Source organism: Hemicordylus capensis, chromosome 3 (genome assembly GCF_027244095.1).
Source record: "Hemicordylus capensis ecotype Gifberg chromosome 3, rHemCap1.1.pri, whole genome shotgun sequence".
NCBI classification, from domain to species: domain Eukaryota; kingdom Metazoa; phylum Chordata; class Lepidosauria; order Squamata; family Cordylidae; genus Hemicordylus; species Hemicordylus capensis.
In genome coordinates, this window is record NC_069659.1 from 185,429,563 (window position 1) to 185,457,126 (window position 27,564).

Below are 27,564 nucleotides of genomic sequence, written 5' to 3' on the forward strand. Positions count from 1 at the left end.
ATGCGTGCATGCACACACCAGACTCTGATAGTGCCAGTTAAATAGTGCTAGTCTGAATATAGTATTACAATAGTGTGACATTTCCTGTGAGAGAATTTACTATTTAGTGAAAACTAGGGCTAATTCAGACACTGCAGCCACACATGAAGATGCTGTAATGATCGTAAGTCGTCTATTACGTGGCTTAACATGCTTTAGAGATATTTGTGGTACTTGTGTGGAGGCTGCACATTATTAGGCGGATCCACATAGTAAGCAGCTTAGAAATGTTACAACTCTTATGTGGAACTGGGGCCACAAAGTAGGGATGTGCACAAATCGATTCGGTGTAGACCACCAAATTGTTTCAGCAGGGCAGGGAGTGGTACATGATGTACAACCATGAGTAAAGGAGGTCTTTACCTGCTCCTCTGCCGCTCTGCCATTTTCCAGGCATGGAACTGTGCCACTCAGAAGTCCGTGTGTGGCTGCGGGGCTCATGGCTGTCACACCATGTGCATCCCACTGCTGCATACGGACTAGTGAGTGAAGCCCCATGGCCATGCGACTTCTGGATGGTGCAGCACCACGCCTGAACAAGCAGTGGGGCAGAGCAGATAAGGACTTACTTTACTTATGCTTAAAAGGTACTGCTCCAAGGAGGTACTGCCCCACTGATATATTTGTCGACATCCCTACCACATAGCACACACAGCCATTTATAGGTTAAAGCAATAGCATTACAGAGTACCAGAAAGCACTAGAAGCGTATTACCTTACTGCCGGGTGGGGGGGAGCACCTGCCAGGTAATAGGGCAGGGATGGTTAGACAGAACAAATATCTCCCAATTATCCATTTTGCTTTAATCAATGCAGACTGGAAATTCACTTATGAAGAAAGGTAAAAATATAGCTGTTATTCCCTCCCCACTCCCATGATCAGAACACTGTATCCACATTGAAGTAGGATTCACCACCAGCTAGAGTCTCACATGGTTCCCTCAATGCAGGTTTTTTGACAGATTGTTAAAAATTTTTCTTTCGTGAAGCATTTGGCTCAAGATGAGTTGGCTGTCTAGCTTGTGTGCTGTGTCATCTAGTCCCTTGCTGTAGCATGCTGTCATCTTACTGTTTTATCAATTTTAATTCATTGCTGTCATTATTGTTTTATTAATTTGAATTTTAGGCCACTTTCAAGGCCTAAAAGTAGCCTTAAAATACCTTAATGTATATAAAAGTATAGAGTACTATAAATATAAATATAAATGCTTTAATACGCTAAACATTACATATTTATGTGTTACACAGAATTTGCTATGTTTGTTCCACAGGCCCACAGTTTGCACTGCCCATTCTTACCCTTCCCATCTTTGTTTTTCTTTTTCACTGATATGTTTGGAGTCAGAGTAGGCGATTCTGGGCGAGGAGCTTTGGCTTTCTTTCCTGAAAGAAAACCCACTGTTGTATAAACCTTCACTATGAAAGACACACGACAATGACTTCTGTAATCAATGCTGAGTTTGTACTCCAGATCCGCACACATGTTATAAGCAACTGAACTGCTGTGGAAGAGCTCAGTAATTTCAAGAACCTGAGCAACCACAATGGATCCCATTAATTTTATAGTACTTGCCTCCTTGAATTGAATTACTGATCAAGCATTGAGTTGAATTACAGATCAAGCACTGATCTCAAAAATCAATTTAATCACCCAGAACCTAGCTTTTGATGTTCAATGAAAATTGATCGATTAGTGCCATCAAGTCAGTGTCGACTCTTAGCGACCACATAGATAGATTCTCTCCAGGATGACCTGTCTTCAACTTGGCCTTTAAGGTCTCTCAGTGGTGCATTGTTCAATATATGATAGTTATATTATGTTCAATATATAGAGGTAATTCATTCCGTTTAGGGGTTAGTCCAAGTTACTCCCATTTTTGTGTTTGTCTTAAGAAAAGGAAGGAACAGGGCTGCTATAATGCAACTGGGGTTTTGAGTTAGGAGGTTCCTGGATCAAACTCAGTAGGCAGCCTTAGGTAAGTAACACTCCTCCCACCTCAGTTGCCTACCTCTGACACGACTTCTACACTGATGCAAGGATTATGTAGATAATATATGTGAAGTATAAATGCTATAGAAATGTTATAATAATACTATATGAATGCTAATTATTGTTAGTGCCACTTTATAATCTCAGTGGTCTTGAAACGGAAATGTATTGTCCTATTTTCAAGGTGCTTATCAGGGGGCATAGCATTTAAAGTGCCTCACCCTGTGGACGGGCCAAAACTCATGCAAAATCTACATAAAGCATAAGTGGTTATCGGGGAAATTCAGCATCGTGGAAACAGATATGTTTATTCTTCTTTCCAAGGGGGCCACTACAATGATTTGGATTCCTTTCACAAAAATATACGGTTCATTGGATATTATAAATACACACATGGACAAGACACTACATTTCCTGATGCCTGCTTAATGCACACTCCAACTTCCTCACCTTTTTTCTTCTTTGGTAGTGCTAGTGCACTTTGTGATTCAGCAAGTGTATCTTGGATTTGGTGAAGCTCTACCACTTCTGGGATCCCATCCACAGTGACAGACACATGAGTAATAGGGCCAATGTCAACATCATCCTCAGCTCCAAACACATGTGCTTCAGAAACACAGCAAAAAAACAAACAAAAAATCACAAAACTTTTAAAAGGATTCTGCAACAGCATCTAGTAACTACATTACAAAAAAGCAATGACTTTGGATGGATGAAGTCTGTCAATGTTAAATTTGAATAATTCTAGCTGATTAACCAGTGCAAAGATAATACTAGATATTACAGTATCTCAATCAGAAAATATTTTAAAGATCCATAACTTAAGTCTAGATTACTATTTCTCCTAATTGTTACTTAAATACAACTTCACAGAGCTTTTGTGAGGGGGGGGGGAATGAATTCACCCTATGTCACCCAGAGATCCTTCAATAAAAGGTGGGATACAAGTGTAACAACATAAATAATCCTGAATGCCTCCATATTTATTACCACATTGTTTTAACCAAAAGTCAACCTCGAAAAGAACTATCTTAGTGAGATTAGGTGGATATTTAGTCTCTGTGGATGACAACTTGGCTATGAACATGTACCCACATAATAACCAGTGACAGCAGATTCAGCATTCCAAGTTGTAATACAAATGCAACAAGAGAATGACGGATGCCAGTATGAATTATTTGGGCATGATCTAGCCAATGCTAAGCAATTTCAAGTCTCACTGATGTCAAGGAACATGCTTAAACCTCTTCACGTGAGATTAATAGGACCTAGAAGTGCTTAACTTTTGCTGGATTTTTTTTTTTTTTTTTAGGTATCCAGCCAACATGGGAAAAGGACTTTAAAATAAAGGCATTCAACTGACCCTTTCATTTCCTAATATTAGTACTTCATGAAGGGCTGGTTAATGAACTTTCTGGTAAGAACACATGCTATTTCTTCACAGCGCAAGAGTAAAGTCACCAAGTAAAATTTAAAGAAACCACTGAATTCACGCCTCCTCTCTTGCAATATTCCCTTTCTACAGCACCCAGCTTTTATGAGCACAGCCAGACGTAACTGCTTTCATTTTTGCTTTTTCTCTGAACTCATATTGCTCATGTTTATTCTTGGCAGACTCACTTGCTCTCTTTTCATCCAACATTGGATCAGGGGAATCCATATTAAGAAGGGCCTCAGCAGCTTCTATGGTCTGCAATTCATCTCCATTATGACAAGATGCTTCAACTGCAAGTAAGAGTGTAGGCGGGGCAGGGGAAGGAAGAAACACAATTAATACAATCGCTAGCATGCGATATGAAACAAAAGACTTCCATTGATTTGGCTTCACTCCACAAACAGAAACCTGGGACGGACTAAAAACCATGAAGAGAAAGACTGTTCACGGCAGTGAGTCCATACCTGACTTGACTTTCCTTTCAGCCACTCCTGTAATAAATGAATCCCCTCTTGCCTTGCTTAGTGGCTTATGTACCCCAGTTTCCACTGGCAGTTGTGCAGACATTCCTCTAACTAAGCTATTTGGTTTTCATCTTGGTCAAGAACAGCACCCAAAAGGCTGGCAAGTGAAGTGCTGTGTCTGCAGATTTCAACATATGGTTTGTTGCATCTGTACTAAAAAGGCAGCAAGGTTTTCCCCAGCTCCTCTGTAGGCAGAAGCAAAGACCTTATGCCAGGATGCTTACTGCATCAAAGAAAAATAAAAGTGTAATAGGAATCAATGTAGTCAACACACACACACACACACACACACACACACACACACACACACACACACACACACACTCACTCTACAGCAAGGACAGATGTGTGTGACATTTGGGATTCAGAAGAAATATAAGAAGAGATTGGGATCTGAGGAACTGCTTGGCACATGCAAGTAGGCTGAGTTAGTGTAGTTGATTTCTGATTTTTCTTTGAACACCCAGTGCTGCATCATATCACAAACAGGTTTGGAAACTGAACAAGCTGCAAAAGCACTTTGCAGTGTAGCAAGATAAGGCTGCACTAAACATCTGTGGGCTCACAAAACTAGTTTCAAAGTTGTTTAGATCCTTGTCAAACAACGTTAGCAGATTTAAACTTTCTTTGCATACATAAAAATAAAATGAGCAGTCTGAGGAATTTTTGGTGCTTCCTCTCCCAGAGAGCCTAAACCACAACGATATCTTACAGTGCCATCCCAAAAACCAAGGTTTAGTTTACAGAAGTCATTGCAGAGATGCTTGGTATGCACTAGTGAGTCATTATTACGCCACTTCCTAAAAGCACAAGTCTTTAGCACTGCTGGTAAAGTCAACCTTGGGCAGCTTGCCAGGTATTAAAGTACCAAAGTTCTCCTCCCTCCAAGCTCCTGACCCAGCTTACAAAACACTACAAAAAGTAATCCTCTGGTCTCTACATTGTACAAGATTTTCTTCCCTATACAAATACATCACAAAAGCACACTAAGAAGCAGCTCAAAACACATACGTTACTTACAGAACTCTCTAAGGTCTTGGGAAGAGATTTCCCCGTCTGATCTGAATTCGTTCTCAGCCTGATCTAACGTGGGAAGTCAGCAGACCGTTACAGGGGAGGGGAACTCAGAAATATACTAGCTGTTTCTCCTGCCGGCTGTCCTACCAGCTCTTTGACCTTGGGGAGCAGTGCCAATCATCCACAGAGCCTCACCTTGCTCCTTTTTAATACCAGGTCAGTCCAGAATAAATCAGAAATAATCCATGACCTGATTATGAATGAAGGGGCCAACCTGGTATGTATCACAGAGACTTGGTTGGAGGAGGTTGGTGGCCCAGTCTGGTCCCAGCTTCTCCCTCCAGGGTACTCTGTTGAGGAGCAAGTGAGGAGACATGGGTGGGGAGGTGAAGTTGCTGTGGTCTATAAGAATAACCTCTCCCTGACCAGGATCTCTGTTGAAGTGCCTGACCATATTGAATATGTTTACCTAAGTTTGGGGACTAGGGTAGACTGGGACTTCTGTTGGTGTACCAATCACCCTGCTGCCCAACAGAGTCCCTAACTGAGCTGACAAACTTTGTCTCAGGCTTGGCATTGGAGCCTTCCAGGCTTGTGGTGGTGGGTGACTTCAGTGCTCATTTTGGGACCAATTTGTCTGGGGTGGTTCAGGAGTTCATAGCAGCCATTATGACTGTGGGCCTATCCCAAGTGGGACCAATGCACATTGCTGGTCATACACTTGATCTTGTCTTTTACTCTGATCAGGGTGGTGTTCCATAGGTGTGGACTCCTGTGATTTCCCCATTATCGTGGATGGACCACCATCTGGTTAAGGTTGGACTCACAACCACATCCCATCTCCGCAAGGGTGAGGGACCTATTAGGATGGTCCATCCGAGAAGGTTATGGATCCAATAGGATTCTAAGAAGCCTTGGAAATATTCAATGTTGTCTCTGCCAGTGATCCTGTTGATGTCCTGGTGGACAATTTGAACAGCAAACTCACCGAGGCAGCAAACATGATTGCTCCTAAGCATCCTCTCCGCCCCCTTCCAAACTGGGCCCCTTGGTATATGGAAGAACTACGGGGCCAGAAGAAGTGAGGTAGATGACTGGAGTGCAAGTGGAGAAAGACCCTACTTGAATCCGACAGATTATAACATACAGTGCATTTGAAGATCTACTACGCTCAGGTGATACATGTGGCAAAGAAGCGGTTCTTTTCTGCCCATATAGCATCTGCAAGCTGACACCCAGCCAAGTTTTTCAGAGTTCTGAGAGGGCTAGTACATGGCCCTCCTCCCTGGAATCATAATTTAGAACCATCAATTACCCACTGTGACCTTTTAAATGAATTTTATGTGGATAAAATCTCTCATATTTGGGCTGACAGACCCCACAATTACTGCAGTGTCTGATGCGGAGGTGTTCAGCAACTCCTGAACAGTAGTTTGACTGGATCAGTTTCAGTTTATAACTCCTGAAGATGTGGACAAGCTGCTTGGAACGGTGCAGCCTACCACCTGTTCTCTTGACCCTTGTTCAATATGGCTTATACTACCTGGCAAGGGCGTTGTTGCAGAAGGCCTGGTAGAGATTATAAATGCTTCTCTGAAGGAGGGCAGGATGCCTCCTCGCATTAAGAAAATCAGACCTTTTCTGAAGAAGCCTGCATTGGATCCCTTACAGTTAAGCAACTGTAGGCCTGTTTCCAACCTTCCATAGTTGAGGAACGAAATTGAGAGAGTAGTGGCATCCCAGTTCCTGGTAGTCTTGGAGGGAAAGGATTATCTAGACACATTTCGAACTGGCTTTCAGATGGGCAATGGGGTGGAGACTGCCTTTGTTGGCCTGATGGATGATCTCCAATTGAGATTTGACCAAGGAAGTGTGACTCTGTTGGTCCTTTGGATCTCTAGGCGTCTTTCAATACTATTGACCATAGTATCCTTCTGGAGCATCTGAAAGGGTTGGGAGTGGGAGGCACTGCTTTGCAGTGGCTCCGCTCCTACCTCTCAGGCAGATTCCAGATGGTGTCCCTTGAAGACTGCTGTTCTTCAAAATCTGAACTTTTATCTAGTGTCCCACAGGGCTCCATATCGTCTTCAATACTTTTTATCATCTACATGGAACCGCTGAAAGAAGTTATCAGGGTATTTGGTGCAAGGTGTTATCAGTATACTGATGACACCCAAATCTTTTTCTCTATGCCATCATCATCATCATCATCATCAGGCATAACCCCGCTAAATGCCTGCCTGATGGGCTAGATGACGGATAACAAACTGAGACTGAATCCAGACAAGACGGAGGTATTTGTTGTGCGGGGTCGGAATGTGGGAGATGATTTTGATATTTATTTATTATTTATTTATTACATTTATAGACCACCCCATACAAAGGCTCTGGGTGGTGCACACGTTCAAAAAGACATAAAAACAAACAGCATTTAAAACGCACTGCTTAAAACAACATAAACACAATTTTAAAACAATTCAAAACCATTTAAAGCCAATTAAAATACTTAAACACAATTTTAAAACTTTGGAAGGCCAGACCAAACAAGAACGTTTTTAGGGCTCTCTCAAAGGCCAACAGTGCGTCTAAACTGCTGATATCTGCTGGCATTCCACAGGCAAGGAGCAAAAGGCCTGGTTCCAAGTTGCCACCAGACAAACTGGTGGTAACTGGAAACAAACCACTCCGGATGACCTTAACATGCGATGGGGATCATACAGAAGAAAGTGCTCTCTAAGGTAGCCCAGTCCCAAGCCCTTCAGGACTTGGGGCTGGGCTATAAAGCTTATAACCAGCACTCTGTATTTTGCCCAGAAACATATTAGCAGCCAGTGCAAGTGTTTTAAGACAGGCATAATATGGTCTCTCTGGGTTACCTCAGAGACCAGTCTGGCTGCTGCATTTTGAACTAAACGAAGTTTCCAAACTGCGTACAAAGATAAGCCAGTTCTGGATGAGATCACACTTTCCCCAGAAGGAACAGGTGCACAGTCTGGGGGTGCTTCTGGATCCAAACCTCTCCCTAGTGTCCCAGGTTGAGTTGATGTCCAGTGGTGCCTTCTATCAGCTTCGGCTGATACACCAGCTACATCCGTTTCTTGAGATAAATGACCTCTGATCAGTGATACATAGGCTGGTAATCTCCATGCTTGACTACTGCAATGCACTCTATGTGTGGCAAGTGCGTGGGGCATCCTGATGGAGAAACCCCCGAGCCTGCTGTCAGCCTCCCGGTCGGGGATCTACTTGTGTGTCACCATGCGCCACGGCAACACACAAGCAAAAATATGAGGTTAATGGAGCACTCCCTCCGTTAACCTCATCTAAGGGGAGGGGTATTTATGGAGGCTAAGTGCTGGAAGCCGCATGGCTCCCGTTGCAACATACAATCGCGCCCCAAAGCGGGCTAGGCTCCCTTAGCCTGCTTTTGGGTGATTGTGAGAATAGTCTCGATGTCTTTTTTCCAATGAGACCCACCGCCCACTGAGATTCATCTGGAGAGGCTATATCTGGTGGCTATGTAGGGACAGGCCTTCTCTGTTACTGCCCCAAGACTCTGGAATGCACTCCTTGCTGAATTAAGATCCTCCCCATCTCTGACAACTTTAAAGGAAGTTTCTAAAGTGTTATTTTTTCAACCAAGTTTTTTAACTGTACTGTGGTTTTAAATTATTTTAAGTGGTTTCCTTTTTAATCTGTTTTATGTTGTTGTAAACCACCCAGAGACAGAAGTTTGGGGTGGTATATAAATAGTTAAATAAGTAAATAAATAAATAAGTAAGTAAGTAAGTAAATAAATAAAATTCCTTTGCTGGGTGGCCTTATTTATACAACACGTGGGCTACACAACAGAGCTCTGGCCTTCCACAATTGTCAGTGTGTGAAGGAAAGTCATTTCCTCCACCAGGAGCCCCTGGTGGCGCAGTGGTAAAACTGCCGCCCTTTAACTTCCGAGGTCGGTAAAATGAGTACCCAGAATGTTGGGGGCAATATGCTAAATCATTGTAAACCACTTAGAGAACTCCGGCTATAGAGCAGTATATAAATGTAAGTGCTATTGCTATTAGACCCCACAGAATAGTGCTGGGTTTAGACTCAAATTATGGAATAGGTTGCTTGCTCTCAATCTCAATTCTCCATTTGCAAGACCAAAATAAAGGCACTATCCACTCTGAGAGCCCCTATTCATAACTCCAGTGTACCAGACATTGCTCATACTCACTGAATGAGGCCAGTACCACAAGTTGGGGAAGCCATGTTAAAGAAAACAGCATGCAAAGAACACTGCACACATTGCATTTTAGTGAAACAAATTCAAATAAAAGGAAATATTCCAAGATTAAGGATGAGTAAGTAGGTCATCTACTTTTGCTCCCTTATCAGAGCTTGGCTAGTGCAGACAAAACACACACCACATTATTTATACAGATAGATACATTTTCACTTAGCATAAAAACACCATTTAGGTGAACTGACGAATCACTCAGGCAGGGAGTTTTATGGCCTGGGTGGCACTGCTCTAACAGAATCCGCTCTCTCCCATTTTCCCAACCATATTTTGATGGAGGTGAGACACAGAGCAGGGCTTCTACCAATAATCTGACTAGATGAGCAGACTCGTATGGACAAGAAGATCCTTTAAGTACCAAGCCATTTAGGGCCTGAAAGTAATAACCAGCAGTTTGAACTGAAACGAACTGGAACCCCACAGAGTCACATGCTCCAGAACAGCAATCCCAATTACAACTTTGGCAGCTGTGGTTCACACCACCTAAAGTGTCAGAACACTTCTCAAAGGCAGCCCCATATACAGCACATTACAGCAGGCCAACGGTGATCTAACTCGGGCATGTGTGACCATGGGCAGATCCATCTTCTCCAGAAGTGGGTGTAGTTGGTGCACCTCTCCTGTGCAAAAGCATTGCTGACCACAGTCACTCCCTGGGATTCCAGAATCAAGGCCAGATCCAGGAGCACTATATGTACCTGATTCTTCAAAGGAGAGTGCAGCCCCATCTAAAAGAGCCCCTATCCCCAGATGAGCAGACACTACTCACCAAGAGTATCTCTGTTGTGTCTGGATTATGTCTCAGCTTGTTAGTCCACATCTAGTCCATCATGATCTACTACTAGATATGTATATACATCTTTTTTAAAAAAAACTTCTCAAAGTGCGTTACACAGAAAGTTATACAAAAAGATGCTTCCCTGTCCTCAGAGGGCTCACTATATAAAAAGAAATGCAAGATAGACACCAGCAACAGCCACTGGAGGGATGCTGTGCTGGGGGCTGGATAGGGACCTCAGACACATCAAGTCTCTAAACTTTCCAGATTTTTCAGGGAAGTTGCCTATTACCATTGTCTGTCTTGGAAATAGGAAACATCTAACATTTTGTAGATGTTGCCCTTTCAATCAATAGTTTAAACCATGGTTTGCAACTGGTCAGCAAACCAGAACCAAAAGCCATAATTTGATGTGTGTTTAAAATTGACAGTTTTTCCTAACTACAATTTGGCAGGATGTCTGAATTAACACATCACAATTATGGCTGCTGTTCTGCCTCAAGAGCCAACGTATCTTCTAAGTGATAATGTAAAAACAAGAAAAGAAAAAAGCTCACAAACCTGTAAGGGTGATGTCATCATCTTCTATAATTTCTTCTTCTGCAACATCCAGTGAATTCTCTGTCATCATGTCACTGGGCTCAGCAACACAAGATAAACCAGAGTAGTTGTTCAGGAGATCGGCACTTGGTACATGTTCCACAATAACAGCAGGAAAGATAGATGGATCACCCAGCTGTTTAAAAATGGGCAAGACAAAAAGATAAACTACTTTATTCATGAACAATGGGACTGTCAAGACAAATATCAATACACAAATTGGCAGGATGTGTGGCTTAGCTCAACTCCACAAGTCAGTTGGAGCTACTGCTTCATAAGCACAGCTGGTGCTACTCTAGACTCTTGTCTTTTGGTCCCTTTCGGCTCAACCGAAACAGCATAAAGAGCAGGGGTCAAATGTGACATTCACCTAACTACATGCTCAAAGTGCATGCTCAAACTGAAAGTGGGTTTGATTTGATTAAAACAGGTTGCAATCCCGACTGGAACTGTGGCACGCAGGGAGGTTAAACTCCCCCCTCATGCTGTTTTTCCTCCTGAAAATTGCCCCTCAAACCTTCCTGCATGCCACAGTCCCTCTGAAGCTCTTTTTGTTTTGCTTTGTGTTTTAATGAAAGGAGACACTCCACTTTTAAGCATAAAGCTAAGTGAACGTCTAAGTTTGATTCTAAGACCCTGGAAGATCCCAGTTCAAACATCACCTTGGCTATCTATGAACTCAGCAGGCAGCTTTAGACAAGCCACTCTCTCACTCTCAGCCTTGATCTGAATCTGTACTATGAGAACAACAATTCTGACCTATTTTATAGACTCATTCTAAGAATTATTTGCATGAGGCGCTCAAACACCCTATTTAAATACTAAAAATTATTATTAAAGTTCCTTTAAAATGGTACAAAACAGGACTGGACCCATGCTTGGTTAGTCAATGTAAACAAATTAATATGTAACCTGAATATTTCATTTGGAGAACAAAGCAGCAGTTAACAGACATTCATCATTGTACTTCAGAATAAAGTACAATCTGTATTTAGGAAGTATTTAAATATATTGTACTTGGGATGGGTGTGGCAGTACCTGTATGTTCTAAGAATTACTGTTTAGAGATAGCAGTGTGTGTGTGTGTGTGTGTGTGTGCGCGCGCGCACATACACACACACTTAAAAAAAAATCTGATCATTATTAACATGGCACATGAGTTTTGTGTGCTGGTCTACAACCATAACAATAAACTTACTTACGGTATGTTATATCTGAATATTTATGCAAATGTATATTTTAAACAATTTCAGGTTGTCACAACCAATGGGAAGTTCCAATAAATAAACCTATCTACCTATGCGCCTTGGAGTATTAGGAATGATGAAAATAAAATGCCCAAAATACAGACACAAAACAGGCATGCATGTGCCCAGTATCTGCTGAGGTGGTCTGTTGAAAATGCCTTTTTCTGATCTCTACATCTGCATATGAGCTTCTTCCAGAATCCCTGAGATGACTCAAGAGCTGCTGGAGAAAGTCCATTTGTAAATCAAGAAGACAGGAGGAGACGACAACAAAGTGACTTGTTTGACTGAAAGAGCTGCTCCGTCATCATGTTTCTGACACTGAAAGTGGAGGGTCTGGGCAATGGTGGGCAGCAGCAGATGATCCTTTGTGAGAAAGGGTGTCATTTTAGGAAATTCCGCCAAGGGCACCTGGGAATTCCATAACAGTGCTGCTGCCCATAGCAGTGCTGAAGAAAGAGCTGCTACCGTTGCCTACAACCAGTCAGCTTAGCCCAGTGTAGGGGAGCTTATTGGCTAGCAGCTCTGTTCTTAGTACTGCCATGAGCAGCAGAGCCATTTTAGCATCCTTAGGTGCCCTACCTCCCCGATGCACATTAGGGGCGGAGGCATTTGGGAATTCTAAAACGGCAGAGCTGCCACCACTGCTGTTGCTGATGCTTCACAAGCTAAGCTCTCTACCACAGAGCTAACTAGGCAGCAACTCTTTTTGCAGTGCTGCTACCTGCAGAAGTGCTAAAGAGCAGCCTGCTGCCACCACTGTTGCTAAGCTTGCCAGGCTAAAAGCCTTGGGGGAGAAAGGTCAAGCACCACTGGGGTGTGTGTGCCTGGGGCTCCAGCCTACTTCAAGCAATGAGCAATATACATAACTGTCACTTTGCTATATCATCTCCACAGATAGAAGATAAATGGCCATGACATGGAACAGGTTAGGATGTATATATATCTGGGAGTTGTCTTGCAGGCCTCTGGCTCCTGGAGGGCCCAGACTGTGCATGTCACGGAGACTAGGCTAAAGCAGTGTAGCAGCAGATTCTGTTTTACAGATGGAAGGGCATTTATTCCTTCTGTGGTTTGAGTGTTCCAGGGTAAGGTAGTTGCTCAGCTTTTGTCTGGATCACAGACCTGCGTTTATAAGGATTTTCACCCCCTGGAGGTAATCCAGTCAACGTTTTTGAAAGCTAACTGGAGTATCACGCCGTGTCCCCAAAGCTGTATGGCGTTGGGGTCAGTCTCATTACAGGCATGAGCCTGGTTTAATAAGATCGATTTCTGGCTCAAACCGGCCCATTTAACCCTGGTTGACAGCCTCCATTCAGGTTGGAGGAGAGGTTTAGAGGAGGAACTCCAGTTGTGGACTCTCTCCCCCAGCCCTGCTGCCTCGGGGCTATTCTAAGGCAAAGGAGACCATATACAACACACTTGGGACATGAATTTGTAAAGGGACAGGAGTCTGGCCTCCTGTTGTTTAGAGATTGGAAACCTGAGTAAAGATTTCTCTCCAGCAAAATATCTTTACAATGTTGTAACATCGAAGTACCAGAGAGCTTTCACCTTAGCTCCGCTTAATGTGCTGCCATCAGCTGTAGTGGAGGGGAGATACCTCTGAATTCCTTATGGAGATCAGATTTGTCTCTGCCAGACGGGAGAGGTTGAAACTATCGACCATGTGACATTTCATTTCCAATTTTATAGAGACATTTGTTTTCTTTTTAACACCCCAATTTTAAAGACATTTCCAGGCAGGTCTGACACCTCTCTTCTTCTTTCAGACTTGAATACGGACACTACTCTTAATGTTGCAAAATTTTGCTCCAGGGAGTCCAATGGTTAAATTTGTAATTGGATTCCCCGGAGAAGTATGGTCTCTGAGCACAAGGTTCCCAACCTTGGGTCCCCAAGATATTGTTGGACTACAGCTTCCATCATCCCCAGCCACAATAGCCTTAGATGAGATGATGGGAGTTGTAGTCCAACATCATCTGGTTGAGAACCCGATTTAGTGTACCCATAATATTGTAAATGGATGTTATGTAAACTACTTTTTTGTAACTCTGCATTTTCTACCTTTGTTTTTTTGTTTTCTGGTCTCAGACCATAATAAACTTAATCTGATTCTGAGTTTATATCAGCTTTCCCCTATAGGTGTGAACGTTTTCCCATTTTAATGAGACTTCTCCCCCCTGCCCAACTTTCATGAAATGATTTCATTTCAGCAAGAGGCAATATGAGGAAGGCTCACTCAGATTTCATTTCCAACCCCAAAACCTCATGCTTTAAATAAAAACAAGACAGCTGTAAGTATTTTAAAAGCTAGCATCCAGCTAGTTCCCATCAGGCAGGTGTCCTCAAACAGGAAGTCAAATGCGACAGCACTAGCCAGATGGCTGTGTACAAACTGGCAGCTAGGTGAAACAGATGCAAATGTCACCCCAAACAACAGATATTAAGCCATTCAGTAAATTCACAAGCACCTCTAAGGACATCTACAGTGCAGCCTGCTGGTTTAAACTTTTAGGGTGTTGGCTGACAAGATTCTCCCTAGTCTTAGAATGCCTATTCCTCCAACAGCTCCCAGATGAAAAGCAAAGCCTCTCTTTACATCACATGATGCCATATCAACCAGACTAATTCCAGATCTGTCAATGAGATCCCCTTCTGCCATTCTGTTTGCAGGGGGTTTGCTTTCTCCTCACCTTCTAGAGCATCCTTCATTTCTCATCCCCTGCAGAATACTGCACAGAGAAACATAGTTGTACAAAACGCTCACTGCTGCATATGTAGCTTTTTAATAAAATACAAGGAACCAAGGAAAATGGATTGAGAGTTCCATAACTGTTATAAAAACTTAGCTATTACTGCCAGGATCAAGCCTTTCTAGGGGTAACTTTCCATGTGGCTACTTCATATTACGCTCATAAACAAAACATATGATTAACCCTGTCAGCAGGGAGAAATATGCTCTCAGAGACTTTGCTACATGTAAAACAAGGAATGAAGAACATACTGACAACATTAAATATCAAAATGCAGGACTGCTATAAATACACTTGCTGGAGAAATCAAACAATGTAGACTTAACTCTCAGAGAGACAGAGAGAGAGAGAGAGAGAAATTCAATACAAAATGTTAAGAATTCTTCGATTGGGCATCAAGACTTTGGGGGCTAAATTGTAACTCAGAATTTTCCTGCATTATTGTGAGCCTTATTCATTTTATTTACTGTATTTTTATACTGCCCTATATAAAATCTCCGGACAGTTTACAATTTAATCCAAAACAACTAAAACCTAAACATCATGTAAAACCGAATTAAAATTACCATCAATAAAACCTTAACACATCATAAACTAAAAACCTGATAAAACAGGTATGTTTTCAAAAGTCGTTTAAAACACAACCAGAGATGAGGAGATTCTGATATAATTTGGGAGTGTGTTCCAGAGTCTTGGGGCAATCGTTGAGAAGGCCGGTTTTGGGTCACCACCAAGCAAGCCGGTGGCAACCGCAACCAGACCTCCCCTGCTGATCTTAAGAGGCAGTGGTGCTCATGAAGAAGAAGGCGCTTTCTTAAATACAATGGACTCCAAACCATTAAGGGCTTTATAGGTAATAACCAGCACTTTGTATTTTGCCTAGAAATTATCTGGCAGCCAGTGTTATTTGAGCAGAGGTCAATTATGACTATTTGGAGAGGAGAGTTATGCTATTGTGCTCACTGGCTTGAAGAGTCCTGTTTTGTCTTTCTGGATTTGGCCCACCTGAGTCCTTGAAGGAACAGATTTCAAAAAGCAGCATACCTCTCAAGTTGTTAGAAGAGTTGTGCTGTTGCATGTGTGTTATCTTGGGGCTCCCAACTCTGCTGTCTGGATTTGACCCTTCTGAGCTTCTTGAAGAAACAGATTTTAAGTGGTTTAAGCTGCATTTAGGGGTTTGGGGGGGTCTGAACAAACATCTGCTTTGTAGCTGAACTGGTTTTAACAAGGCAACCCAAACACATGATCCAAGAAAGTAAACTGCCTACGCAAATGAAAATAAGTTCTATTTCCTCAAATCTGCTCAGAATGATACTGAATCTATGTACAAAAGTTTGTATTCTTCATTTAAATAGTCTCAGGGAGCCTTCAAGTTCTTTAGAAGAGGCTGGGAAATTAATCGCTATATGTTGCAAAGCATCTGGCGCTTTAGAACAGGCTCATGATGATGTTAATGCTTGTAATTAGGTTGCCCCTCAACCCAGTACAAAGCTAATTCTTCTTTCTATAACATGGCATTAGGAAATAATACATCTGATTGAAATACTTTTGCAACTCAGCCAACTAGTATTCCAAGAATTATAGATAGATAATGAAGACACACTATTACATATATTCTGAAGGGAGCAAATGTGTATTTCTCCATTAACAATCAAGCTCTAATGTAGGCATTTGTAAGTGGTCCAATGAATGTCCCTAAAGTTTGAACCTTGTAAAGTGGGATCCAGACCTGAAAACTCAAAGTAAGATCTGGCTGTTTGTGGTCATTAAGGAGCCCAATGGTTATGTGCTGGGTGCTTTAAGACAGAGCTTGACAAATCCCATGCACCAGAGAACCATGGCGCCTACAAATTTAGATACAGTGCCTAGACTTTGATATTCAGAAGTAATTTATTAAAATCTTTATTTGTCCCTGGCAACCCTGTTTCTGTTCTGTCACTTGTAAAGGGGATAAAGAGAAGCCCATTTATCCTCCTCCTCCAGAATGCTCATCACTAAGTCTAGTAATTTTGTTAAGTGTCTATTTTCTGGCTGGTAAATTTTTGGACTCGCTCCTAGATCCAAAGAAAATGTGTCAAGGCCTGCTAATCATCTACCCCCTCTGAATAATGGGAAGGGGATGGAAGAGATACAGGATACTATTCCATTAACAAAGAAAACATCTCTACAAACTTCTCCGAAAAACAGCATTCTAGATTTAACCATGCTAATAAGAGGAAAAAATTCAGAACTGCCTCAAATCATGACAGATTATAAAAACAGTGTGAATATGTTTTTCTCAGCTTCCCTGAGATAAGGGATTCACAGAATTGCTTAGGACAACAATTTGCTGTAAAATGCGCTCCTAGAACTCATTTGTCTCTAGAACTGATTCACAAGATTATACAGCTGCTGCACCCCCAAATTTGGCAGGGTTATTGTAGAAGTCTCTTTTAAATATGTCAATATTCTTAATAGTTTATAGGGCATGCAGGGATGTTTTCCAACAGAGAGGTCCACCTGCTGAAAAGGGATGACTTATTTTGCATATAGATAACAGAACCAATACGGGTACTCCTCATATTCCTTAGCAAAATATCTTCTTAGCACCTGCACCCTCACAAATAGTCTTTCCAGATATTTCTAAGTGATCCTTATTAAATTTGAATTTTGAGTTAAGTGCCAGGTTGTGTTGCTACCTCCTGATTCAATGAACAGTGCAATAGAAATTGAAAGTAATTTCTACTGGGGAAAGGAATATTGTTTTATAGTTAGCTTCTTTACATTCTTAGCTATGCTAGGATATCCTTTCATGAAGTTTTAAGAACTGCTCTTTCGAAAAGTTATACATTTGCTTGCCCAGATGTTTATCCTCTCAGCCACTGTATGTAGCAGGTTAGGTTAAGAGCTAAGTGACTTGTTCAGAGTCAGCCAATGAGTTTCAGGGATTTGAACTCATGTCCCTTGAAACCTGGGAGAGGGTAGAAGTTTCCATGATGTTACATTGACCTTCAGAGAGACTATGACAATTTCCTTCCCCCACTACCAAACTTGGAACTGGAGAGTAGTGGTGGACTCTGAAGGTTCTTGAAGCTGGCTATCAAAGCTAGCCAAAATTTATGGACTATAATACTTCATGTATATGATTTTTTAGAACAGTTTCATATTTAAGACTTCCTCTTCTGCTACTGAAAGAATCTTGCTTTAAAAGAGCCTACAAATACTGAAAGCAGCTTTGATAGAGGTGCATAAAATTATACATCGAATAGAGAGAGTGTACAGAGAAGAACCTTTCTTCCTTTCTCACACCACTAGAACCAGGGCTCATCCCATGAAACTGATGGCCAGGAAATTTAGGACCAACAAAAGGAAGTACTTTTTCACACAGTGCATAATTAATCTATGGAATTATCTGCCACGGGATGTGGTGATGGCCACTAGCTTGGATGGCTTTAAAAGGGGGTTAAATTCATGGAGAACAAATCTATCAATGGCCACAAGTCTGGTTACTACTGGCCACTTCCAGCCTCAGAGGCAAGTTGCCTCTAAATACCAGTTGCAGGGGAGCAACAGCAGGAAAGAGGGCATGCCCTCACCTCTTGCCTGTGGGCTTCTCAGAGGCAACTGGTGGGCCACTGTGGGAAACAGGATGCAGAGCTGTTCTTATGTTCCCATTTTGTTTCTAAACCCAATTTAATTGACTGAGCTTTTCTTTGGAAGCCCTACATGTTGGGTTCTGCTTAACAGAGCTTCATGCCTACTCCTATGGACCATATCTCTCTCTAGGTTTTAAGAAGAGTACAGATATCCTAGTTAAGATGCCCCATTCACAGGAGTCCTATCTTGCTTGAAATACTGCCTTCTTGATTATGACACCTAAGTTATGGAACTCTCTCCTTCTGGAAATCTGCAGGTAGCTTGTTAAGACCTTATTTTCTCAGGCTTTTGACGGTTAATTTTGCATGAAATTGACTGGCTTCATCACTTTGTTCTTTTAGTCTCCAGGAAAAGACATTGTTGTTCTCCCAGGCCTTTTAAATTCTGATTTCCAGATTTGATCTAATTTAAACTAATTTTAAAATGAGTTTTTAAGTTGTTTTGTATTGTATTTTCACCTTTTTTATCTGTTGTAATGTGTTGAGTTTTTATGTTATGTTTTAATCTGCTGTTGTGAGCCACCCAGAGAACAATTTGTTATGGGGCAGCTAACAAATAAAGTTTATTAATAAATAATAATAATTCTTATTCTTATTAAGCTTTTGCTTTGCTTACAGACTTAGGTCATTGTGCAATGTGACTCTAGCACTGCAGGAATCAGCTTTAAAAAGAACAAAAAAACACCCGCAAACTAACATGTGTCTATCTCCTGGCTTGCCATTTTAGTGAATGCTGCTCTGTGGATTTTTTAAAAGAGAAAATGCAGTTTATATATTTTAAAAGTATAAAGATTGAACCAGAACAGACAATATTAGGAAAAGGAAAAGACAGTCTCAAATGTCTGTATCCATTCAATAAGCCAATGATAGGAACTGGCTGCATGTTCTAATTTTTCCTGAACTGTACAGATCATGATGTGGACATCAGTTTTGGTTTTCAATTTTTATGTGGGGTTCATAGGCATATATTTTAGTATCAGTGTTAACCATTAACAATATTTGCACTAATCTAATGGCTCTGGCTTTTTTCTTCTAGAATTTGCAATACCATTGCTATAATTTAATTTGCTATAATGTTGAGAATTAGAACTACTATGTAATATATAACATATTTACCTGAATCCAAGACAGGATTCTTCCCCGCCCCAGATCTTTCTTGTTAAATACGGGTGTGTGTGTGTGTGTGTACATTCAGAGTCACCTTCTATTTGGGTAAATACAGCAAGTAAAAGAGGCCTCTTTTCAAGTGATATGCATGCTGTTAAGCCTGCACCCAAGATTCTGGAATGTCACAGCTCAAGTCATGCAGGCTATTTATTTGCAGAATCAACTCAGTAACTCAGCTACTCAAAATGTAAACAGATTTATTTATTTATTACATTTATTTCCCACTCTTCCTCCATTTATTTCCCACTCTTCCTCCATTTATTTCCCACTCTTCCTCCAGAGCAGTGTACAATACATGGGTATATTTATCCTCACAACAACCCTGTGAGTGAGGTTAGCCTGAGAGATATGTGACTGGCCCAGAGTCACCCAGTGAGTTTGATGGCTGAATGAGGGATTTGAACTCGGGTCTTCCTGGTCCGAGTCCAACACTCTAACCACTACACCACACTAAAGATTTGAGGCAGACAACTATATATGAGCAGAGACTAAAATTTCTCTACCTACCAACGGTGAAGGACATCCAGACTAACTCTACCTACCAACGGTGAAGGACATCCAGACTAACATTGCATGTAACAAAACAAAACAAAGTCTGTGAATCCAACAGGGGAGGGGCGATTTTCACCAATTTCCCCTGCTCTCTGCAGTTCATTGAGCCTACAAAAAAAAAAAAAAGAGTCCCACTTCCTGAGAGTTGCAAGATTTTTGAGAACCTACAGGTGAAACTCGAAAAATTAGAATATCGTGCAAAAGTCCATTAATTTCAGTAATGCAAATTAAAAGGTGAAACTGATATATGAGATAGACGCATTACATGCAAAGCGAGATAAGTCAAGCCTTAATTTGTTATAATTGTGATGATCATGGCGTACAGCTCATGAGAACCCCAAATCCACAATCCCAGAAAATTAGAATATTACATGAAACCAATAAAACAAGGATTGTCAATAGAACAATATCGGACCTCTGAAAAGTATAAGCATGCATATGTATTCAGTACTTGGTTTGGGCCCCTTTTGCAGCAATTACTGCCTCAATGCAGCGTGGCATGGATGCTATCAGCCTGTGGCACTGATGAGGTGTTATGGAAGACCAGGATGCTTCAATAGCGGCCTTCAGCTCTTCTGCATTGTTTGGTCTCATGTCTCTCATCCTTCTCTTGGCAATGCCCCATAGATTCTCTATGGGGTTCAGGTCAGGCGAGTTTGCTGGCCAATCAAGCACAGTAATCCCATGGTCACTGAACCAGGTTTTGGTACTTTTGGCAGTGTGGGCAGGTGCCAAGTCCTGCTGGAAAATGAAGTCAGCGTCCCCATACAGCTCGTCTGCGGAAGGAAGCATGAAGTGCTCCAAAATCTCCTGATAGACGGCTGCGTTGACCCTGGACTTAATGAAGCACAGTGGACCAACACCAGCAGATGACATGGCTCCCCAAATCAACACAGACTGTGGAAACTTCACACTGGACTTCAAGCATCTTGCACTGTGTGCCTCTCCATTCTTCCTCCAGACTCTGGGTCCTTGGTTTCCAAATGAGATGCAAAAGTTGCTCTCATCAGAAAAGAGGACTTTGGACCACTGAGCAACAGACCAGTTCTTTTTTTCTTGAGCCCAGGTAAGACGTTTCTGACGCTGTTTGTTGTTCAGGAGCGGCTTGACAAGACGAATACGACATTTGAAGCCCATGTCCAGGATCCGTCTGTGTGTGGTGGCTCTTGATGCACTAACTCCAGCCTCAGTCCACTCCTTGTGAAAGTCCCCAACACTTCTGAATGGCCTTTTCCTGACAATCCTCTCCAGGCTGCGGTCATCCCTGCTGCTTGTGCACCTTTTTCTTCCACACTTTCCCCTTCCACATAACTTTCTATTAATGTGCTTTGATACAGCACTTTGGGAACATCCAACTTCTTTTGCAATTACTTTTTGAGGCTTTCCCTCCTTATGGAGAGTGTCAATGATGGTTTTCTGCACAACTGTCAAGTCAGCAGTCTTTCCCATGATTGTGATTCCTAATGAACCAGACTGAGAGACCATTTAAAGGCTCAGGAACCCTTTGCAGGTGTTATGGATTGATTAGCTGATTGGAGTGGGACACCTGGAGCCTAGACTGTTGAACCTTTTCACAATATTCTAATTTTCTGGGATTGTGGATTTGGGGTTCTCATGAGCTGTACGCCATGATCATCACAATTATAACAAATTAAGGCTTGACTTATCTCGCTTTGCATGTAATGCGTCTATCTCATATATCAGTTTCACCTTTTAATTTGCATTACTGAAATTAATTAACTTTTGCACGATATTCTAATTTTTCGAGTTTCACCTGTATTTGCAGGAGGCCCAGTGCGCTGCAGATGGAAGAAAAGACTAGCGAAAGTCAACCCTTCCTCCTCTGCATGTGTGTTTTCCCACAAGCACAAGATGAATCTGGATGGCAGTCACTATCCTCTCTCTTAATTGGCATCTTCTTACAATTTATTAATGCAATCTTTTTCCTGTGAAGCATACAAACCAGGCAAAGGATAGCCACTAGCATTCAAAAACATCTACGCAGTTCTGGGAAGAGAATGTAACTTGTTCAAATAAGTTAACTGAGTTAGCAGCAATGCAGCCAAGATTCCAAACAAAAGATGACCCCACTCCCTTTCTTTTTAAGCAGCAATCCCAGCACAGGTAGAGTTCTCAGAGCCGGGCAACTTACTCAATACTAAAAGCCACACAGTTATCTAAGACACTTGAAAAGCCATAGCTATTTTTTGTTTTCACTTTGGTTGTATATAACAAACAATGTAGAAGATCTGCCAACCATAGCTAGTGGATTGTTTTGTAGTGCTGTACTCTTCTTTGAACATAGAACGCTTTGGTCTGATGAAAACTTAAAACAAATATATGAGTGTGGATTTTGCTTCTGTTTACTTCTCTGTGTTACTTAGCATTTCCATATTTATTGCCATTACAACATTCTTGGGAGAGCTTTGGGTATTCTTTTGAAAAGCTTGATCATCCTTTCCTTAAAAAAAAAAATCTGTACACCATCTAGGAAACAGTCACAGTTACAAGCTTGAAATAACACAACACTGCAAAAACTAAGCTGAGCATTTTACTCCATTCAACATCCTTCTCCTCAGTTACTGTAAACTTTAAATAAATCTTGCTTCACCAGTTTATGCAGTTACATTCTCGGAATCACTAGGCTGTCATGAATTCTCTGGGAAAAACTCCCAAGGGCCTGCCTCACCCAGAACTGAGCTAGTCACTTTAATATTAGACTATTTTACAAGATAAGTTGTGTTGAGAAACAGGAAACAATTATTTGAGACCAAGAAGGAGAGAAGATGGGTTTATACAAGAGGATACACTGCCAGACCAGAAAGCACTGAAATGATGGGAAATGGGGTGCCTGTTATACTGTTGTCATGCTACTACCAGAAAGCAAAGGCTAAAGAGAATCTTCCTTACCACTGAAGTCCTGGAGACCAGCATCAAGTTTTTGTTTTTGGTAGCAGACCTAGGGAGCAGAGTTCCAGGAGAACTCAGAAGCTAGACCAAGGGGTTGTAACTTGGGTCTCCAGAGTTCTAGGACTGAAGCAGCTCTAAGAGCCAGAAGCAGCAGGTAGGTGAGTTGTTGTTTCAGCAGCAAGGGACTGCTTCTGAAAGGCTTATAACACCAGAGGATCTGAAGCTGTGTGCTGCCTCATTAGTGTTGGCAGGTGGGTCTGGCCTCTCCCTTGCCCTTGAGTAGAATCCCTGCTTCCGAGGTGACCTTTCTGTGAAAATCCTGACCATGCTGCCAAGCGAGCGCTTCTCTGCCACACTTGTAATTCCTCCCATGCTTTCCGATGGCAGCAAGCAGGCTGAGAGCTTCATGATCTGGATTGTTGGAAGGCAGTGAGAGCCTGGTTAGGGTGGCTGGCTGGCTTGCACTTCTAATCTAGAGGATCTCCTGTGGACCCCATTGAAGGGTTGTGTACTGGGGGGGGCGGTCTTCCCTGAGACCTACAGACCTGTCAGGCTCTTCCAAGCTCAGGTCAGCCTCTGGTAAGGCACCCTCTTCTGGGTCGTGAGGACCCTCCTCTTCAGGGGGCTGCTCAGAGGAGTCCTCAAGTGGGACTTGCTCAATAGATTCATCTGAGTCCATCTCTGCGCTCAGGTCCTCCTCGGGTGAACCAGGATGGATCATGACAACTGTTTTGCCTAACGCTAACAACAAACGGCTGAGAGAATAAATGTAGTAACTAAGAGTATGAGCTGAGAAGTTCTCTGCACAAATTCCATTTTTGCCAATTCATTAGTTGACTTTAAGCCAGCCATTCTCTCTCAGCCTCTGCAGTCTGCCACATGGGGGTAATGGTACTGGCCTAAGATAATGTATGCGAGGCTCTTCAAACCCTTAAAGGTGCTCCGTAAAATGCCAAGACCATAATTAGCAAGAGTAGCATCCAACACAAACATCTACAGCCTTTCAAAAGAATTCACTCCCAAGATGCTTTCATAAACACAGGCTTGCAATCTGTAACCCACGGGCTCTATGGCAATCCCATAGAAGTCTGCTTTAGAGGAAGTGGGTTATGGACTGCTGCTATTGACTAGTAAACCATCAATGGCAGGTTCCACAACAATTAACATTTGGGTGGGTTAACATGTACATTCTGGTGGTTCTCAGGAAACTGGTGATATTGGGGAGAGATGGCACTTCTTGTGCAATGTCAGAGATAACTAACCTAAGGCCAGGACTTTCATAACAAAGTGCATATATGTCCTCAAAGAGGCACAAGTGGGTGTTGGAAAAGACCACCTTGACCGCCCCGCACCTCCCTGCTACTAGAAGTACTGAACACTGCAGCAGATGCAGTGCCCTATCCTTTATCTCACTTATTTGTTTGTTTATTTATTTATTTATATTTTTATTTTTACATTTTATATCCAGCTCTTCCTCCAAGGAGCCCAGAGCGGTGTACTACATACTTAAGTTTCTCCTCACAACAACCCTGTGAAGTAGGTTAGGCTGAGAGAGAAGTAACTGGCCCAGAGTCACCCAGCAAGTATCATGGCTGAATGGGGATTTGAACTTTGGTCTCCCCAGTCCTAGTCCAGCACTCTAACCACTACATCACATTTATCTATCATATCTGAAAGAGTAATATTTAACTTTTTATATATCATTATTTTGAGTGTCCAAAGCACTTTACATACATCTCAGTATCTTTACCTCAGCAGTCCTGTAAGGTAGATCTATTTATAGGTATTTCTGCATTTATCCTACTCTTTCTCCAAGAAGCTCAGGGTGGCATCATGTGCCCTCCCTTTATCAACTGAACACTCCTGTGAAGGACACACAATGAAGGACACTCCTGTGAAGGACACACGATTGACACACAATGACTGGCCCAAGGTCACCCAGTATACTTCATGGTCAAACCAAGATTCTCCTAGTCCTACACTGCAGCTAGGAGATGCAAAGGTGAAGGAATGGGAGGGATAGGAACAGAACTGCTCTTTTCTTTTCAATCTCTTTTTAACAATTAGCATCCACTAACACAGCAAGATTATAAAAGAGGCAAAAAATATGATCGGATTCTTCATGATAAGATGGCATTCGTTTATCATTTCCTGGAGGGACCATGGTCATAAATGTGGTTTTGCTAATGCAGAACAGGATGTAGAAAGAGCCTTTGGTTTAAGAATGCTTTAAAAAAAATTTAAAAAATTATTTCAGTATTTTTAAAAGGCTAGATAGAGGATGTCCACTCAAGAACATGAAAAGAGGGCTTAGTCTCAAGAGAGTGTATATAGCCTACTCTCTGGAGGAACATCCCCTCAAACTCACATCAGCACAAACTCACTTTGTAAGCTTGTAGCTTACAAACTCACATCCCCTCAAACTCACATCAGCAACAAGTTCAGGTAAAATCTCAAGATAAAAAAATACAATCTGAAGAACTGATGTTAGAAATTTAATATTTATAGACTGCTTTTCAACTTAAGTCTCTAAAGCAGTGACCAATAATTAAAAATCACAATTGAAACTGGCACTTTTCCTTGTGACTAATAAGTTTCAGCTTGTGTGCACATCTGTCCTATGTAGTCTGAATTCTGTGCCACAACAATGCACAAGTGGGGTGGGGAATCTATGTCACCTGTCATCAGTGATGTTATGAGCATTGTTCAACAGGTGCCAGTAAGATTTAGGTAACCATTTTCCAGACAGCACTGTAAACTGCAATGACCTGTGTAGCTGGAGAAAGCAGTCACATGTTCTAGTTTGGTGCAGCCATACTACTGCATCATACAAAATCGAGGCTTTCACAAAGCCTCACAGACACAAGAGATACTTAGTTCATGGGCAACTTACTGCCCTATATCATAAGGATCTCTGGAATGCATCTTAAATCACATCCACCTATCAGGGGTGGGGGCTGAAACCACTACTGCCTAATCAGAGAGTGTGCAATAAAGAGATGGAAAAAGAAGGAGTTTGGCATTTAGGGTGCTGTCAATTTTGGTTTTGCAATGCTGAACCAATATTGCCCTGGAGCAGGTGCCACCAGCTTGTTTATTTGCCCTCTCATAACACCCACCCAGTCCATACATTTGCAAACAAAACAGATTACTACAGACTCCGCAAATATCCACTGCTCTCTCCTCCAAAGGAAAACAACGCTCAAGGCTTCCTTGAACTTCTGACTGCTCAGGGAAGTTGAAGCATTAAACATCTTGGGATTCTAGCTATCATAAAACATGAAACCCATTAATTAAATTGCTCACAAACATGCATGCACCAGAAAGGGATTCAAAACATGCGTAGGTTTCCTTGAGGTAAAAAGGAGTTCAAAAGGGAAAGCAAATAAAAAAGAAATGTTTTCAATCTTTTTAAAAAAAATAAGGCAGTGAAATAATCTAACAATGTTCACTTTATTTTCCTCTTACCTGTTGCTCATCCTCCATGACATTACTGGCAAATTCAAACAATAGGTCATTCTGTTGTACCACTGCTGCCATAATAAAGCATTCCAAGGTCTCAGTTCTGCATGAAAGAAAAAAAAGCTTCTTCGTTGTAAAGGAACAGAGGTTATCACCAAGAACGAGTTGTGTGGGGCAGAAGACCTTGAAATCAGTCAGGTGCCTTTGTGGAAAGTTCTTGTACAATCAGTTTTCCTGGATTTTATTCTTCACCAAGACAGAGGAACTAAGAACGGCCTTTCTTGAATACTCCCTTAAAAGACAAAAGTAAAATTAAATCAGCAGTAGTATAATAAAATGAACGCAGATGATATGAAGTCTGCCATCTCTCTATCAGGTGTTTACTAGCATTATTTAAGCATTATACTGATAACTACAAATTAATTATTACAAATTCTGAAGTCTACTCCTTTTGCAACACACTATTTTTTTTTTAAAGTTGTCAGCTACCAGAAATACCAAGGAAAAAACTTGAAACCCCACAAAACTCCAAGGTGGTCAAAACAAGCTACTGGATACATCAAACGCTACCGCTTTTTGTAGCATGACTTTTATTCCTTACACGTAGCAAAGTGTCTATGTTTAACAAATGTCTCATTTCACCACACTCATCACACCCACTATAGATAAGCAATCTTCTAAAGATGGGGGGGAGGCCCTCCCTCCACTGCTCTTTAACTGAGCAGCTATTTGGACATTTTCTCAATGTCTACAAATGCAAGGCGAGTATATTCTTATCTCTAACACCGGCTTGTGAGCTGCAGGAAGGAAACACTGGCTACGTCATGGCAAATAAGACATGCAAAAAAAAAAAAAAGTTATGAAACTCAATAAACAGAAATGCACTAGAAATGTGATACTGTGTGGGGAACATACTCATCAACTCCCTGACTCTAACCCACAATATAGCAGGTTAAGCTAAATCAACATAGGAGGAAGTTATATATATTATCACTATTGTAGCCTTGCTATAAAAAGATTATTAAGAAGTTTAAGCAGTAGTATTTAAAAACATACTATTAATGTGGTGGAGACAGGGTATGTGTATTCTTCTCTATACTTTTGGCAATCCTCTTGAGATTTGTAACCATATTTTTCATACCAAAGATATATCTCTGATTTTTT

The 27,564-nt window shown here is 41.6% G+C and overlaps 1 protein-coding gene across 7 annotated transcripts in view; it reads right to left on the minus strand.

Annotated features, from left to right (window-relative positions):
* ELF1 (E74 like ETS transcription factor 1) overlaps positions 1–27,564 on the minus strand; it is a 98,714-nt gene that overhangs the window by 11,464 nt on the left and 59,686 nt on the right. For 5 of the 7 annotated variants that reach the window (XM_053307407.1, XM_053307411.1, XM_053307408.1 and 2 more), the window contains exons 2-6: positions 26,407–26,692; positions 10,633–10,807; positions 3,650–3,754; positions 2,480–2,635; positions 1,339–1,422 (exon numbers count right to left, since the gene is read on the minus strand). In XM_053307407.1, the coding sequence (XP_053163382.1) occupies positions 1,339–1,422; positions 2,480–2,635; positions 3,650–3,754; positions 10,633–10,807; positions 26,407–26,478 (592 nt within the window). In that variant the 5' untranslated portion in view covers positions 26,479–26,692. Of the gene's footprint in view, positions 1–1,338; positions 1,423–2,479; positions 2,636–3,649; positions 3,755–10,632; positions 10,808–22,938; positions 23,102–26,406; positions 26,693–27,564 lie in introns of those variants that run through there. The other 2 variants (XM_053307412.1, XM_053307413.1) reach the window with 2 other exon arrangements.